Source organism: Sesamum indicum, linkage group LG6, assembly GCF_000512975.1.
Source record: "Sesamum indicum cultivar Zhongzhi No. 13 linkage group LG6, S_indicum_v1.0, whole genome shotgun sequence".
Classification (NCBI taxonomy): domain Eukaryota; kingdom Viridiplantae; phylum Streptophyta; class Magnoliopsida; order Lamiales; family Pedaliaceae; genus Sesamum; species Sesamum indicum.
The window spans coordinates 20,468,273-20,485,189 of record NC_026150.1 but is presented as its reverse complement, the minus strand read 5'-3'; the positions used below and the strand labels follow the sequence as shown (position 1 = coordinate 20,485,189).

Genomic DNA, 16,917 nt, shown 5'->3' with positions numbered 1-16,917 from the left:
ATTGCAACAAAAGCAGCATATTTTCAAGAGGGGTGGTCAATTTTCCTGCAGATTCTTCAAATCATAACTTTGCAGCACAATATTCTTGGTCTTTGGACAAAAGATCACGAATAAGAGGGCTTTCGGTGGTGAATCTTTGGGGTTGTGCCCACCAACTTGTGCACTGGGCTTCTCAAGACCTAGCATGTGAGTGAATCTCTTTGCATGGTGTAAACTGCATATTATACGTACTATGAAGTATAAACTAACTATATGTAGAATGTATTATATGCATATATAACTAATTCTAGAAAAAACAAGAGAACGTCTCGTTTTGCAAATATGTTGTCAAATAGAACTATTCACGCCGACAAGCACAATCAATGATTGAAGCCAAAACAAAATTTCAGTAAGTATTCCAATTGACGCATGAAATTGTGACTGTAAGATGTTGCAGTTTATATTTTCCAGCTCAAGGTCAAGAACTTCAAGAAAGAGTGCATGGGAGCCCGGTACGTTCAATTTGTTAAAGTTCCAGAGTTCTTGGATGTGGAGGAATTTTGTGGGGACAACAATGTTATTCGCAAAATTAGCTTGCACATGGCTTATGGTATGCTGTAGAATTTTCCAGTAGAGGAATCATGTACATAGACCATTAGTTGTTCTTACCTCAAATCCGAGAAAACGACAGATAAACAAAAAAATGAAGATGAAAATGTCATTTAGATTGAATAACAAGGTCTGTAAATCCACAAGAAAACAAGAACATTTTCATCCAACTGTGTCCTCTAGCACTTTTTAAAATTGGGAAAAAGAAGAAAAAGGGCAGAAAAACAATTAGAAGTTGCCAGAGATAAGTATGAAGAGGAGTAACGATAAGTTTAAGTTGTATTTTACTTTTTTCTTGATTGAAATGATCAGTCGATACAAAAAGTAATAGCCGAAAAGATTAAGCATGATATGCGCGAATAATCTTGTTTCGTACTTGTGGTGCTGAAAGAAAAAACTTGAGAATTTTGCCTGATTTTGCAGTGGTAAGAGGAGACAAGTGTGCAAGCATAGCTTGATAGGCATCATTTCTTATGATGGAACAAGTGAAATTTGGTTTACCCCATTGAAGGGCTTCTCATTCGGTTTTTGGTTTTTGATTGGTTTATCTTCAACACTCCGTTTCAGCTATGATTTTTCCAGTAATTTTTATAAATTCAAAATACATGCTTGAGCATTGGAGTTTTATCTCTGAGGGATGATAGAGTTCGAGAACGCATAAAGGGACACATCGATGAAAAACTGTTCTGTGGCTGTATGCAGAATGCACTATGCATTTATTTTTAGATCTAAATAGTTTGTCTTGATTTTGATAGAAACATGACATGCTTTCTGGGGAAGGTTGCTATATGAAATGAGAAGAACAGAATTGTAAGACATATTTTGGATAAACATGAGTTGATTTATCATAGGACACACTGTATTATGACTGAGTTATGCAAGAGAGACATAAGGATAACATCAGAAGGTCCACAAGCATGCTGCTAAGTTTTGTAGATTATTGGTTGATGGATCGCGGTGTTGGGCCGACATGTTAAGACAACATACACTCCATCGTCCCAAAATCTGAGCACAGTAAGTTTCATGCATGGCATGTCTTCTAGAAACCATCAATTGAGTTTCTTAACTTGAAGGCCCAAATACTACAGTTGGGACATTATTCTCATGTTCAAGTATTAAGAATGTCTGATTTGCCTAGTTATGTTTTTGCTTGGTTATGTTGAACCTTTTCCATGTTGTTCATCAAGAACCAAGTTTAGGCCCAAATATGTTATCTTTTTCTTGGACAATTCTAATACTTGCAAGAATGAAGATATTAAGAAAACTTCTATAGCCCATCTGATGAAGTGGGGATGTCTGATTGCAGCACAAGTCACCGAAAGTGGACATAAGCCAAGTAAAAGTTACAACAGTTTAACAAAATCAAGAAGCCTTATAATTACAACTTGCAAAGCTTCTCCAAACTTAGCTATATTGCACTAAACAGTTATGTAATGAGTTGGTTGTCAGAACCAAATAGCCTTGGCATTAATCAACATTTGCTTTAGGGATCCATCGAGGTGGAGGGAGATCACATCTTTGGCTGAGCCAACAAACTGTCCACCAATAAAAACTGCAGGCACAGCCGGGTTGCAGCCGAGGCTTCTCAAGGCCCACTCTATTTCCCTACCATTGGCGTCTTGATCAAGCTCGTGCACTGTTGGGCTTGCGCCTAATTCATAGAACAAAGCCTTGATGCTGTGGCACATGCAACACGAGCTTTTCGTGAAGATCACTGCAGCTTTCTTGGACGCCAATTCCCTTACCATTTCCATTAGCTTCAACAGCTTCAGCTAAATGATAATCAAAACAAAGTATATGAAGAACTGAAACTTTGTAGCTTGTGTTATGAGGCCTGTCTTGTGTACTCACACTTCATTATTCTATTTATAGAGGAGTTGGCAGTTTCACCCCAAGTCTGTTTATCTTGGAAATGTAAAAAACCGAGAATCTTAAAGAATCTTGAAGTTCGCTTTATGATGTTTGTTCGGATAAGGAAAGCCGGCCTTTGATGATTTTCCTGAAAAATGCTGCAAACAAGTTGACACAGAGAGTGTAGATCACATTTTAATTCAGCACCTGAACTTTTCCGTACACTCGACAACAGTTATCAGCATTTGTTTAAGTGCCTCTGGATGCTGATAGGCTGCTACGCCTATGATGTAAATAACACTTGCAGGTATGCAAAGGGCAGCAGGTTTTGGTATATATTCTTTTGTGATTGTGGGAGAAGTTTGTTCTACGTAGACATGATGACTTTTGGAGAAAATGAAAAACAACAGATATTAATCTGCAAATGCACTTAAATAAAAGGTATGTAGTACTGTTACAAATGCGGTACATAGATTCTTGGAGATATTAAAATGGCTGTGTTAATCAACTGGATTTGGCAACTTTACTGTTACAGTATCCTCTGGTTAAAAGGGTTGAGGTTGCATTTCTCTTAGAGTTATTACAGTTAAAGTCATGAGTTGAATTCTTGAATTTGAGGAATTTTAGTACTTCATTCTTGTTTTGGTTTCTGTTGTGGGATCCATTGGCTGATGTGTAAGAACTTCAAAGGATAAGAAACTTATCCAATGCAATCCCACTTTAGAATCTGGCTCATGAGAATCACATCTGCAAAAATTCTTGCAGAAAGGTCTAAAAGAAACAAGAAACAACAACTGTTTTTCTTTAAAGTTTAGTATATCTTTGATTACCATCACTACAAAAAAAAAATATTTAATTGGAACGAATTTTGAAACATTTTTTTTTTTTTTAAATTTGTAACGTTTTTTCTTTTTGTAACGATTTATGGTTAGACGTTGTGGGATCCATTGGCTGATGTGTAAGAACTTCAAAGGATAAGAAACTTATCCAATGCAATCCCACTTTAGAATCTGGCTCATGAGAATCACATCTGCAAAAATTCTTGCAGAAAGGTCTAAAAGAAACAAGAAACAACAACTGTTTTTCTTTAAAGTTTAGTATATCTTTGATTACCATCACTACAAAAAAAAAATATTTAATTGGAACGAATTTTGAAACATTTTTTTTTTTTTTAAATTTGTAACGTTTTTTCTTTTTGTAACGATTTTTGTAATGGTTAGACTTACTGCGGCTAAACGAGGCGTTACAAAGTATTTGTAACGGCTTGCAATTTGTAATGACTTTTGTGACGGTCTGTTGTAACCATTACAAAACTAGTAACATGAATAAAAATTCATTTTGGAATGACTTTTGTAACTTTTACGTTGGATTTGAAATAAATGTTATTGCAACGACTTTTGTAACACCTTTTTACCAAATATTTGGAACGATTTTGCAATACTCTTTGTAACTGTTTTGCATTATAGTTGTATCTGTTTTTTGGCACTGCATTTGAAACTATTTTTTTCACTTATTCTGTAACGGTTTTTGGAATAGCCTGAATTTTAATTTGTAACTGTTTTTGGCACATTCTTTGTGATGGTCTCACAATCATACATTTTGTTGGTATATTACAAAAGCCATTACAAATGCAGTTACAAAATTTATTATTATTTTTAATATATTTTAATATTTATTTTATTTAAATTTGTTTTATATATTTTAATTTTTTTTTGTAAAAGTAAGTAAATAAATTTAAAATATAATTATAAACAAATCGCACAAAATCAACAACATCAAGATCTTATAGTTTGAAAACATCACGCATGTGATACCGAGACACATAAATATCAACTTAGTATTTTTTATTTTTTCTAAAGATATATTAATTTAAATATGCATATATATATATATAGCATTTAAAAACTTATAAAATAATTTTTCTCGACGTCTAAAGGAAAACATATATTATAGAATTATTTTCAAAATATTCAATAAATAAACTTAATAAATTACTATTCAATATTTTTTGTAAATTAATTTTCACTATCATATATAGTAATGCGGTCACTAATATATAACATATCTTTATATATTTAGAAGTGATAAAAATATGATAATATTTATAATTACGGGGGATATTATGGTAGTAATAAATAAGGTACCATAATGATGTAGGAACTATCTTAAAATCTTGAAAATTCAGAAATGTTTCAAATCTTTTATTCATATCATAACAGCCCATCATTTGTGTCTCTTTTATTTGGGCCGGCATCACGGTATTAATTCTGTGAATATGTGGGTATTATTTTATTCGAATTCCATCTCAATAAATACCTATACATATTACTTATACGATATTAGAATTCTACCTGTAGTTATTATTTATATATCCTATATGTTGAATTTTATCCATATTATATTAAATTGGGTCGATGTATATATCCTACTTGTTGGGTTTTATTCATGTTCGACCCGAAATAATAGGGTTCATGTATGTCTCACGCATTTTAAATAAATGAAGCAATTATATATGTTTTATTTTTTTAATGATCGATATTATAAGAACATATTATTAAATTAATTTATTAAAATATTTCATGAACTTGCTATCGATTAAATAATGATGGGTGCCGAAACCACAAAAAATAATTCCTACAACATTTGTGAAAGTGGGAGTATGGTCGATTCCACGTAGACTGGTTTAAGTTGATTTCTTTAAAAGAAATAGAAAATAATGGGGGATGTATGATGATAGAAAGAAATAATTAAAAAAAAACTAAATAAACTAGAAAACAATTAAAATTACCTGGCGAGAATATGAGACAAAGCTTTTTCGGTTAAGGTCGGGATCATGCTTGATTCTTATGAGTTGTTCATTGATGCAAAAATAACACTTGTATAAACAAATAAATCAGTTATGGTTGTTGGTACGACTTAACAACCTTACCTTTCCTTACCTTTTCGTCAACCAAGGTACGACCGTTGGCTAGATCCCTAATTAACAGACAATCCTGGGAACGTCTACAAAATTTAATCTATTAACAGCTTTAAGAACTAAAAACGTCTGATTCTAATTAACAAATTCCTACGAGAATAACTCTTTTAAATGAGATCATACATTCACCATAACATAACTAACTACTTTGACATAATTAATTATGCTACGTTGCAAACATTATATGGATTTGTAAAGTTCAATTAACTAAGCAAACCTTTTTGGTAATGAACAACCGATCGAATTATTCATAAATCAGAAGTTTGTAATAAAAGCACAGAGAATAACATGAATATTCATTTAACAAGTGTAAAAAGAGCAGATTAGATCTCACAACAAGTTACGAATTAAGCAATCACCATACTTTAACTAGAAAATAAAAAATTTAGCCGGACATGTTAATGGAAGAATACACTAAGAAATGGAATTCCATTAACCCCGGCAACAAATTAAAACTAAAAGAGAGAGTATGAAGGTAAAGTAAACTATTGAAAATAAAGTATTCTATTCAATTCAAAGTTGTGTCCTACAAATGGAGAGAACCCCTTTTTTATAATAAAAGTCTCCTACGAATCTAGACGAAGGGGGATAAGTACATGATTAGTTCTAAAAATGTAAATAGATCATAAATAACATATTTAAAAGAGTCCTTTCCAAATTTAAGCACATCATTCATTTTTTTCTCTTGCGAAAATCACGTCTTTCCTTTCTTCATCCGTATTGACCAAATCACTAAACGTGGGCACGTTTAGTCAACCCCGCAAAATTGCATTGGAATCTCCTTTTCCCTTTTTGATGTTCTTAATATCCATTTTTGGCTTGATTTTTGCCATTTTCATCTCATATTATCACTTTTAGCTGAATAAGCAACACAAGATCAGGAGTATTTTGGCTCAAAAAGGAGAATTAAACTACTATAAAATCGTGACAATTTGTGTAGTTATCAAATAAATTAAAAGCTATTCAAATATGATTTTGTTTTTGTTTAAATAATAGACCGTTATTAATTAATTACACAATCAACATAAATTTGAGATAGGAACGAAAAAAAGTACGAAAATATATTTTTAATTTTGGAATAAACTTTATCAGTTTCTATTGTTAATTAATTTAATTTTTTTTTCGAAACTATCACATTATGTTCAAATGAGTGTTATGGTAAACTTCATTTGAAGTATTCTCACTATGAAAATAAAGATGAAAAACTTTGGCAATTTTTTTGTCAAAATATCAAATCATAAAAAAATTAATAAACCATGAAAAAAAATTAAGAATTTTATATAACAAATAAGTCTAGGTGATTGATTATAAAAATTGATAAATTCAATGTTAAGTTAATTAGATAAATATGAAATTTTAGAGTGTAATTTACCCATTTGATACCTATACTCACGAGTATTTTACGATACAAACTCTACTCATACCCAAATACTTATTTCAATGCATATGTGTCTCGGGCTCTAGTATAATATAAAGGTATTGGGTCTGAATTTGGATATTAACTATTATAATGGTTTCAGGATTGGATACAGCCCTCCCATTAACAAGTCTACCCTATACGTATGGATTCGTAATGACCACTCAATCGCCTTCAAATCAATATTTCAACATGAAATCGTACAATTAGAGATATCTCCAAATACTGATACACAAATATACATCACATGCATTATGGCTGAAAATTTTACAAGTAGATGAAAATGTGTAGGTTCATCAAAATCTAGTACTGCCCCTTCACTCTACCTTGAGCCAGTTAATGTAAACTGGTCCCAAGTTAAAAGGTAGAATACACCATCTTTTTGTCTCTGGAAGCTGCATGCCTTGCTACGTGCTTTATTTGCCACCTCCAAAATATTCACAATATTCCTTTAATATGGATATACCCATAAGTTCAACGTTATCACCATAGGAGGAAAATTAAAAAAAAAAGGTGAAAAGTGGCATTTATACCAAAAGATATAAAAGAAAAAATGGTTCTTGATGCTCAATAGATTTCTGATTATCCCAACAAATAAAGTTTCAATTTTCATAAATTCCTCATGTAAATTTAATTTAACTACACAATATTATTTAGTTACTTGTCAAGGGTAATAATATTTTTATTTACGTTGATTATTTTTTCTCTATATAAGTATGTATGGGTCTGATTGTACGATTGGTGTAAATTCAATTGCTTTGCAGTTTTTTGTGAATGTAGTTTGATCCTATTTATATTAGAATTTCTCAATTTTTAATTAAAAATTAATGTGAAATTACGATCACGCTTATGTTTTAGAGCACTGAATTGTATATATGGAGTCGTGCGTATTTCATTATTTTTCGCATATAGTATTTAGGTCTTTTATGAAAAAAATGATTTAAATATTAGCTTGAAATTGGTTGATTGGAGTTGGTGTAAACTTTAAACTCTTTGGAGATGGAAGAAAGTCGCACGAGAGATTAGCACTATACGAAAGGGAAGGTGACATGCATGAACACACATAATCTTCAAGAATGCGACTTTAATCCTTCTCCCCACCATTAGAGCCTCCACTAACTTTGTCAATGGGCTAAAAAGATTAATTCTCCCACGTGTAATCATCGTATTAATCAGTCTGTCGTGAATCTATAGCCTCCTCAAGAGGTATAAATCCTAGGCAAAGTCGCTATTTGAATTCCAATAAAAAGTACGACTTCTTTATTCACCTTGGACGGTCTTGGATTTCATTCTATATATTGACAGCAAATCAAAACCAGATTATTCGCACGATTTATAACCTTCACTGAATAGAGGCTCTAATTATAATGCACAAGTGCACGCCAGATCATTTACTGTGTAATAACTTTGAATATTCTATTTTAAATCGATATTTTGTCTTATATTTTAAAGATAATTATACTATCCCCTCCTCTATTGTTTGGTGTAATTACATGTAAATATTCTACTTTTTGAAAAATTACATCTAATACCCATCATATTCCTGTCTAATAAATAGACCTCTTTGTCAGTCAAAATTTATCGAATTTACTGATATTAACGAAAAATTTGAATGAAAATCCAAGTTATCCCGATTGACTTACTAATAACATATTGCGAATGAAACAAATCTTTTTTGACCAAATCTTGACATGATAATGAATGCAAGGAGGTATATCTTCAGCCTTATAAGGGTATTTTGGCCAGCAAAAATTTATTTGACCTGTAATACGTGAGTAATAAGCCGATTTGGGTAAACATGAATTTCGTTCATCTTTTTTATTGATGTCAACAAATTCGATGAATTTTGAATAACAGAGGGATCTATTTATTGGACAGAAACAAACATTAGAAATACTAGATGCAATTTAACGGTTTACGTGTAATATATACACCAAATTTCAGGAACGAACAGTGTAATTATCCCAACATTTTATTTATCCACATTATGTATATAAAATATTTTCTTAAATATCTGTACTATATATAATTGAAGAGCACCCTATGGGTATCTTCAATTTATTGGTATGTTAATTTTTATTTTTTTTAAATTAAAAAATTAGTTTAAATTTTCCCACTCATTATGATTTTCCATAACTACCTTCTGGTAGTTATTTTTTTCTCATTTATTTTTATTTTATATATATTATAGGTAATTTTTAACTCTATAAAAAATAAAAAATATAATTCAAAAATATTTTATTTTAGATACTTATAAAAAATACGTACATACATAAAATGTGCCGAACTTATTAGTATAGATAACGGACACATATAATAAAAGTTTTACGTACATAAAATATATTTATGAAGTTAAATATAAAATAAAATAAAGTAGAGTTGGGATAGAAGCGATGATGATGCAGCTGCGTTTTTATGGATCTGCAGTCATCTCAATTTTGTAGCGACACGATAGCCAGAGATTTGATGCAAGAAAGATGCCCTTTTCAAATGATGATAGGTGTGTTCAATTTAGGACAATAATGACCAATTATTCGATGGGAAGTGGAGAATATGGTAATTGCTGCAAACGGCCATGTCCTTGAGGTATCTTCATGTGTATGTACGGACTAAGAGTAAATTACAATGACGCCCTTGTTCCAAGAAATGCTTCCTCCTTTCATTTGTTTACCACACAATTTGTTTTCCCCTTAATCATCTCAAAAATTAAGGAAAAAATGCGAGCAATTCTATGTGATGTTTTCATAAGGGAGTAATTTGTTCGTTTCTAATATCACAGGAGGTAAATTGCATTAAACTCCAAAAATTGATAAAAATCTGATTAAAAATATGAAAGTTAAATAAATTCCAACATATTTGTCTTAATTAGAAGGCTTCTTGAAATTCCATTTCTGTATTCTCAAGTATTCTTTAGGGTTTAGGCTCGGAGTTCTGGAACGACAATCTTTTCTGTTTGATCGAAAAAATACAATAATTTTGTGTTTAATATTCATACTTGGGGTTTGAAATGTGAGAACAGTGCTAAAAATCATTTAGATGTTATATTTATTTGCCTCTTTAGATAGTTCAGTTTTCTTACCAAAAAAGGGAGAAAGTAGTTTATCTACGTATACATTCTAAATGTGAACTAAAACCTTTAAAAAGAGATTTTGAAACCCAAACTATTGTTCGAGGGACGAGAAGGGAAAAGGTAGCTTATTTATGCATACGCCCCGGATGTGAACTAAAATCTTTAGAAAGAGATTGAGGCCCAAACCGTTGTCAGGGGATGAAAAAGGAAAAGGTAGCCTATTTACATATACACCCAGAATGAGAATTAAAACCTTTAAGAAGAGATTTTGAAGCTCAAACCGTAGTCTGGGAATGAAAAAGGAAAAGGTGGTCTATTTGCACTTACACCCAGAATGAGAATTAAAACCTTTAAGAGGAGATTTTGAGGCCCAAATCATTCCCTGGGAACGAGAAGGGAAGACAGCCCATTTACGTATATACCCAGAATGGGAATTAAAACCTTTAAAAAGAGATATTGAGGCCAAAATCATTGGCTGGGGACAAGAAGAGAGAAGATAGCCTATTTACGTATACATTTAGAGCGTGAATTACAATTTTTAAGAAGCAATTTTGAGGGCCAAATCCTTGTCCGGATGCGAGAAGGGAATCTTGCGTTAACGGAGAAGAGAAGGGCACAAGATGAAGTGATGCCCCATCAACCCTCTGATATGTACACCTGAGCAAGAATCCTCACAAACCACACCTCAAGAAAGGGGCCACATATCCAACCTCATGGTTTAGTATTTGGCGTATAGATAGACATTGGGCCATATATAAGGGAGGGTTCTGGAATGAACAAAGAATTGATTTCTTGATACCCAACTTTATCTTTTCTTTCACTATTGTTGGCTAATAGTACAACTTGTGTGCAATGTAAAAAGCAAATACATAGCCACACATGCATTCAGCAGCTATGTAATACTTATTATATATCATATTATTTATGGTAATGTCTCGTCCGTCTGATTTTAAACAATCCCAATCAATTATGTATGATAAACTTTTGTAAATTTTATTTTATATATATAGATGATCGTAATTGTATGAAAAATTTAAGTTTTCGAAACGTTCTAAGAATAACTAGTTATTGTATACGAGCATCTGAAAAGAAATATCTCTTGGAACAATTCTTTTACGCTTATTCTTGTCGCCACCCTCTCCTACTATATATAAACTCCACAAGTGAACAAGTTTCGCAAACACAAACATATATACAATTCAATCCACCTACGTACATTACTTTGATCAGCATTTGCACGGCCAACTCAATTCGGTTTCCGCCACAGCAAATGGACACGGTGGAGAAGTTGACGGCGGACAAGCCCGTGGTGATATTCAGCAAGAGCACTTGCTGCATGTGTCACACCATCAAAACACTGATATCCAGCTTTGGTGCAAACCCCACCGTTTACGAGCTGGATGAACTGCCGGACGGGCAGCAGGTGGAGAAGGCCCTCATGGCCGACTCAGGGCGGAGGCTGAGCTTTCCGGTCGTTTTCATCGGCCAAGAATTGGTTGGAGGTGACAATGAGGTCATGAGCCTTCATGTCAAAGGCAAGCTAGTCCCACTGCTCAAGAAGGCTAAAGCTATCTGGATATAAATAGGATTTCATGAATATATATACTTATAGTTAAGTAATTCCACTGAACTAATTATTAATGTTAGCAGAAAAAGCAGATGAGAAAATAGATATAAGTTGGCTGATCAAGAGAGTAGTGAAGAAGCTCTAACAGTGAATAGTCAGTCAGTCATTAAGCATGTTTTTATGCATCGAGCTTGATGACTGATCCTGATTATATAATGTAATAATGTTCTTTTTGTATCTTTTGATTAGCAGTTTTCCTCAAATAATACAAAATAAGGTACTCTATTTTCGACCAAAAATAAAAGAGTCGGACGTTGGAAAGCTTCATCTAATGCATGAAAGCTTACCAATATAGATCCCTCGAATTTTTACCACTGTAAACTTGTAATCTTACAGTAGCAATGATGTTGCAAGACATCGGTTGAGGGGGATCTTGGGTGATTTATCCTGGTTCTGCATAAAATTTATTAGAACTCTCAGTGAATGATCAAGTTATGATCAAATTGTTGTGATTATGGTCAGGCTGAACTAATGTAGATTTGGAATGTGTTTTAAGTTAGGAGTGAACTATAAAGGTGTTTGATTCTTTACTTTTGAAGAATGCATCAAATAGACAGGCAAGCATGCTCACTTCACAACAGAAAACAGTACCGAAAAGCTCATCAGCATACTGCGTACAGACCTCAAAATCACACAAACACACAACAATGATCCTATGCATTCAGTTCTATTTACATGCAGTGGACGAGGTGGTAATCATGAAACCGAATGACGCCTCCTCTTCTGAAAAGTGAACCGGCTTTCAGAATTAGGCTTGCCCCCTATAGTCTTTATGTCTTTAATCCGGAAAAACAGATTGAGCTTGCTTAATTTTTTCGTAAATGACTTGAATAACTTGTTGGCGGGGTGTGATCTCACCAGCTCCTGTTTCATGGAGACGTGGTCTTTTTCAAGATCAGTTAGCCTCATCCTCATTCGGGCTACTTCAAGTTTTAGTTCCCGATTTTCCCTTCTAACTGATGCATAGTTGTCTCGTGGCGAGATGCATCCGCTGCCTACTCCGCTCCCTGAACGATGAGGGAATTGCCCGTTTATTGAGCCAAAGAAAAATTGATTGTGCCCCCCAACCCCATTCATGGCATTTCTCAACCTGATTTGTTCAAAGTATAGAACTTGAACGGCCATCTGCACTGGTAATCGTTCGTTCTGGGCTGCATGGCTGCAGGCTTCTTGAGAAAGTTTTTGGCAGTCGATAGTTTTGCATAGCCGGTAACGTTCTGTGTCCTTTAGGTTGGGATGAACCTGTGAATTCATTTAAGAAAATGATGATTTTCAGCAAGTGTCTCCGTGTGAAAGAGAAAGTTCTCTTGTTTTTGAAACAAGATTAATTAATATAGTTGCTCACCTTGAGAAAAATATCTACAGCTCGGTAAAGCCCATCGTGAACCACACGAGCATGGTCCGGGAGTAACTCTGCAAGGGCTATGAACTTTGATGGAGTCAAGTTTGAATCTAGTGCAACCTCTGAAAGATAATTATCCAAAAGTTTGGAAACCTTAAGAATTGAGCTCTGTTTCGGTGATCCAGGGCTGTCAAAGTCGTAGACCATCTCATTTTCATCCCTTGTGAACTGATTATCCTCTTCATCGTCCTCGTCCAGATTTAAGAACATGGAGAAAATCCTCAGGACTGAATCTGTTTCATACAGAGGGCTGTGGTTGTTTCCATGTGAATATACTGGAATCAGAATGTCTTCAAGAATTGCTTGGTCCAACTGCAGGCTGATCCGTCGCTCAAGATCAGATCTGCATGATGTGGATGTTGATGCTGCAATTGCAGATTTCAGCAAACTTGAAAGAAATGCTATTGGAACAGCGCTTTTTCTTGACTGCGTCGGTAGTAAGCTAACGATCGTCTCGATGGTGACTTTTTGTTTTTTCAGCAGATCAAGATCAGAGGAATTTCCTTTCAGCAGTTGAGGGTCTCTGACTACAAGGCCTTGAAGGGAGTTTTGGGCATAATTTATCAGAATTCTGCTGATTATATCCTGTTTCAGGCCCTTTGTCTTGAATGCTGACAGAACCCTTTGAAATGAATCCAGATTCAGCAAAACGAGCGATTTTCCCCACCAATCCCAAGCCGTTTCTGCATCAGGGCCATGAACTTGTTCTGAAGGGAAGTTATGCTCCAGCTTGGACAACCCTGAAGTTAACTGTTCTTTACATGCAGTGTCTGCGATCCCATTGATCATCCGGCTAACAAGATTAATCTCTTCTGCTATTGGCAACAGACTTTCGCAATGATGAAGAACGGAGATTGAGTTGGGTATGTTTGGGAACACATTTTCCTTGAGGTATACTTCAGTCCTAGATTCAAGATTCTTCTCAGAAAATTCCTCGGTCATTTCAAGAAAATGAGCTGCACAACGAAGCATAGCGACGTTTGATGTTGTAATCTCAATGTTAACCCCATAACAGAACTTTGCAGCCAGCTCAAATGCCTGAGAGCCACCAGGAACACCAGCAAGATTCAACCTTGATACTTTGGGATCTTTTGTTTCAAGCAATAGTTTTCGTATTCTTCCACTTCGTGAAACTAGAGGGAACTGCACAAGAAATTCATTTAGATAATCAAGTTTTTCTGATCTTCAGTACCATGTTTTTCTAAATTGGTTTATGTAAAATGCAAGAAATCTGTCAAGAAATACAAAATCCAAACTGTTCTTACTTTGTGTAGTGCAAAGCTTGCCGTTCCAACTTCAACAGTCAGGTCACTGGAAACATCAGATATTGGCCTGCGCCACAGAATACGATCAAATTGGCAATTGCCATTCATAACCAACAAACAAGAAAACAGAAAATAATCAGCTTCAGTTTCCTACACAAGAATCCCCATGATATCGATAACCCTACTCAGACTCGAACAAGATGAAGTCTTGAAACCTCTGATCTATGTCACTCAACTTGGTGTCAAGGATTCTTGCACTATTATATTGATGGCCCAGTACGAAACATAAGACATGAAATAAAGATAACAACCCGAGTGGGGTATGAAGTTCAATCTATCCTGCTTTGATGATAAGGCTGGTATTTTCAAGGTTTGTTACTGAATCGTATATACACAAGCAAAGATTTACTTATATGTCTCCTTCCAAATGCATTTTTCATACAGTGTTCAGTTTTGTTGTATTCGACAGGGAACAAGAAGCCTGGGGGGGCCTCAACCTGATTTCAGTGATTGTTCTGTACACAAACAGAGAACAGGCATTATTGACCACTAACCAGTATCAAATTTCATGACATCGCACATGCAAAATTAAACGTACTAGAAACTTAGATTAACTCGGGCATCATCCAGGACTGATGGCGAATTTTCAGTACATTCGGAGTTTGATCTGTCAGTTCAGGGCTGCCAGCCATGAGACAGATGTACTATCATATTTTCCTTGGAGAGCCTTATATTAATTGAGTTTTTCACGGAATTATACACAGAATATGATCAGAACCTGGAATTACACTAGAAAACGATTGATTCTGAAATTTCAAGAACAAGCCATCACTCGGTCCTTTTCAAGTGGGATTTCTGCTCTCAAGCAGAAAGAAACTTGCAAGCTGGTAATGTTGTGTAATAACTAATGTAGAACAGAGATATAACAGCCGACCAGTTCACCTGATTCGTGGGCCATCCGGGCATTGATGAAAAACCTGGAAGAGAAATTATGAACCCAATTTCCACATGGACAGTTCAAAACCAGAAACAATGCAATTCAATACTTATGCCTTCATGATTAAACAGGCACAACCCCATTACATGAAGCATCATTGATTTGTTCTGGTAACCAAACACGCCGCTGTTAACTATCATGAATCGGGATCAGTGGTAAACTATAAAAAGATAGAAAAGTTTTTACCATTCATTGACAGGTCTTGCACTTGAACCGGGACGAAAAGGCCTCTTCCCTGATATGTTTGGCTTCAGTTCAGCAACTGTAACAACTCCCATTGTCTTCAATAAGCTACAATCCTCACCTTTTTTGTAGATACAAATAAGCTGAAAATCCCAGAAAAAAGCGATCTTTTAAGAACTAGAACAAGAACCCGCCTTTCTAAAGTCTCATTGGCAGAACTTCTCTTGCATTGGCATGACTTTTTCACACACACACACACACACTGAAGAGGACAACAAGTTCAGCAACAGATGAAGACATGCAAGATTAAAAAAAGCAGGGGCTTAAATTAAGTCAGGAACACGTCTGCATTGGTGTCAAACCTTTTCGGTGAATAACCTGTTTTAAGTTTTTTAAATGGTTGAGGTGCCTACTGTGGTGTTGTTCTTGGGAAAAATCACAGGAGCCGTCAAGGATGTGGTGCTTTTGGGGTTTGTAATCATGGCTGGTGAAAGCAACCACTTGCACAGATTATTGTTAGTTTGTAAAGAAATACATGAATTATGTGTAAAGCTAATTAAAGCGGAAAGCAAAGATGAGTTGGATTAGCATGGGAAATTCTAACGGGGATCGAATTTCGTCGGATTTGAATTAATTATATAATAAGTATAATATATTTTTCGTGTGATTGATTTATATTTTAGGAAAAACGGTCAATCATAAGACAAGAGTATTACACTTGCTTTGTGATTCGTTTGATTCGACTGAGCCTGATTTGAGTAAGAATTTCCCAACATACCGAACTACTATGTTAAATTTAGTTTGCTTGCTTATTGCATCTTTTATTTCAGTTAATACAGGTATGTTTATGTGGGTTAAATATAATTTACCTCCTGTGTTAATGGAAAAGTACAAAAATGTCCGTATGAAAAAAACCCCCCCCCCCGTGACACCGTGACACTAAAAACTGAAAGAGGTAAATTACATCGTTTTTTAAATCGCAATCTGTAAATTACACTTTATTTTTTTTTGAATGGTTTTCTTTTGTAATTTTTCATTAACACAGGGGGTAACTTGTATTTGACGCATATTCATGTATATTAAAAGAGTTTAATGCAATTTACCCCCTGTGATATTACAAATGAGCAAATTATTCCTCTATAAAAAACATAACTATTTACCCCCTATGTTTTTTAAAATGAAGCCATTTATTCCCCTATTTAATCTAGGGATGTAAATTGCTTAATTTTAAAAATATAGAGGGATAAATCGTTCCATTTTAAAAAATACAGAGGGATAAATTATTAATTTTTTTATAAGGGAATAATTTATATATTTTTACAATATCACAAGATGTTAAATTACATTTTTTCCTATATAAAAATGACATTATCTATTTAAATTAATGAAAGATCTTATAAACGCTACCTGATTTGCATGTGTAGGTCCAAACACCACCTAAAGTAAGTTTTCCCTCCCCAAATCTCGATCTTTTCCAAGCAATTCAATGCCGCATATACTGCAGAATATTGGAGTAATAAGGTTAAACACACGAAAATTC

General features: G+C 34.2%; 3 protein-coding genes across 3 annotated transcripts; 1 reads left to right on the top strand and 2 right to left on the bottom strand.

Moving 5' to 3' along the window:
* On the bottom strand, window positions 1,840–2,790 carry LOC105165242 (glutaredoxin-C11-like). The gene has a single exon (XM_011084189.2). It carries the CDS (start codon window positions 2,340–2,342, stop codon window positions 2,034–2,036), a length of 309 nt encoding a protein of 102 aa, XP_011082491.1. The 5' UTR covers window positions 2,343–2,790; the 3' UTR covers window positions 1,840–2,033.
* Window positions 11,070–11,544, top strand: LOC105165241 (monothiol glutaredoxin-S2-like). The gene has a single exon (XM_011084188.2). It carries the CDS (start codon window positions 11,174–11,176, stop codon window positions 11,483–11,485), a length of 312 nt encoding a protein of 103 aa, XP_011082490.1. The 5' UTR covers window positions 11,070–11,173; the 3' UTR covers window positions 11,486–11,544.
* LOC105165239 (BTB/POZ domain-containing protein At1g03010-like) lies at window positions 11,391–15,790 on the bottom strand. Its single transcript, XM_011084186.2, has 4 exons — window positions 15,381–15,790; window positions 14,198–14,264; window positions 12,876–14,075; window positions 11,391–12,772 (listed from the first exon to the last, which is right to left on the bottom strand). The coding sequence occupies exons 1-4, from the start codon at window positions 15,470–15,472 to the stop codon at window positions 12,227–12,229; spliced, it is 1,905 nt and encodes a 634-aa protein (XP_011082488.1). The 5' UTR covers window positions 15,473–15,790; the 3' UTR covers window positions 11,391–12,226.

Coding starts and splice junctions, on each gene's coding strand:
- LOC105165241 (XM_011084188.2), top strand. CDS start 11,174: ATGGACACGGTGGAGAAGTTGACGGCGGACAAGCCCGTGGTGATATTC.
- LOC105165242 (XM_011084189.2), bottom strand. CDS start 2,342: ATGGAAATGGTAAGGGAATTGGCGTCCAAGAAAGCTGCAGTGATCTTC.
- LOC105165239 (XM_011084186.2), bottom strand. CDS start 15,472: ATGGGAGTTGTTACAGTTGCTGAACTGAAGCCAAACATATCAGGGAAG. Junction 14,076..14,197: donor CAAGCTTTGCACTACACAAA/GTAAGAACAGTT, acceptor TTTCTTGTGCAG/TTCCCTCTAGTTTCACGAAG. Junction 12,773..12,875: donor CTGTAGATATTTTTCTCAAG/GTGAGCAACTAT, acceptor ATGAATTCACAG/GTTCATCCCAACCTAAAGGA.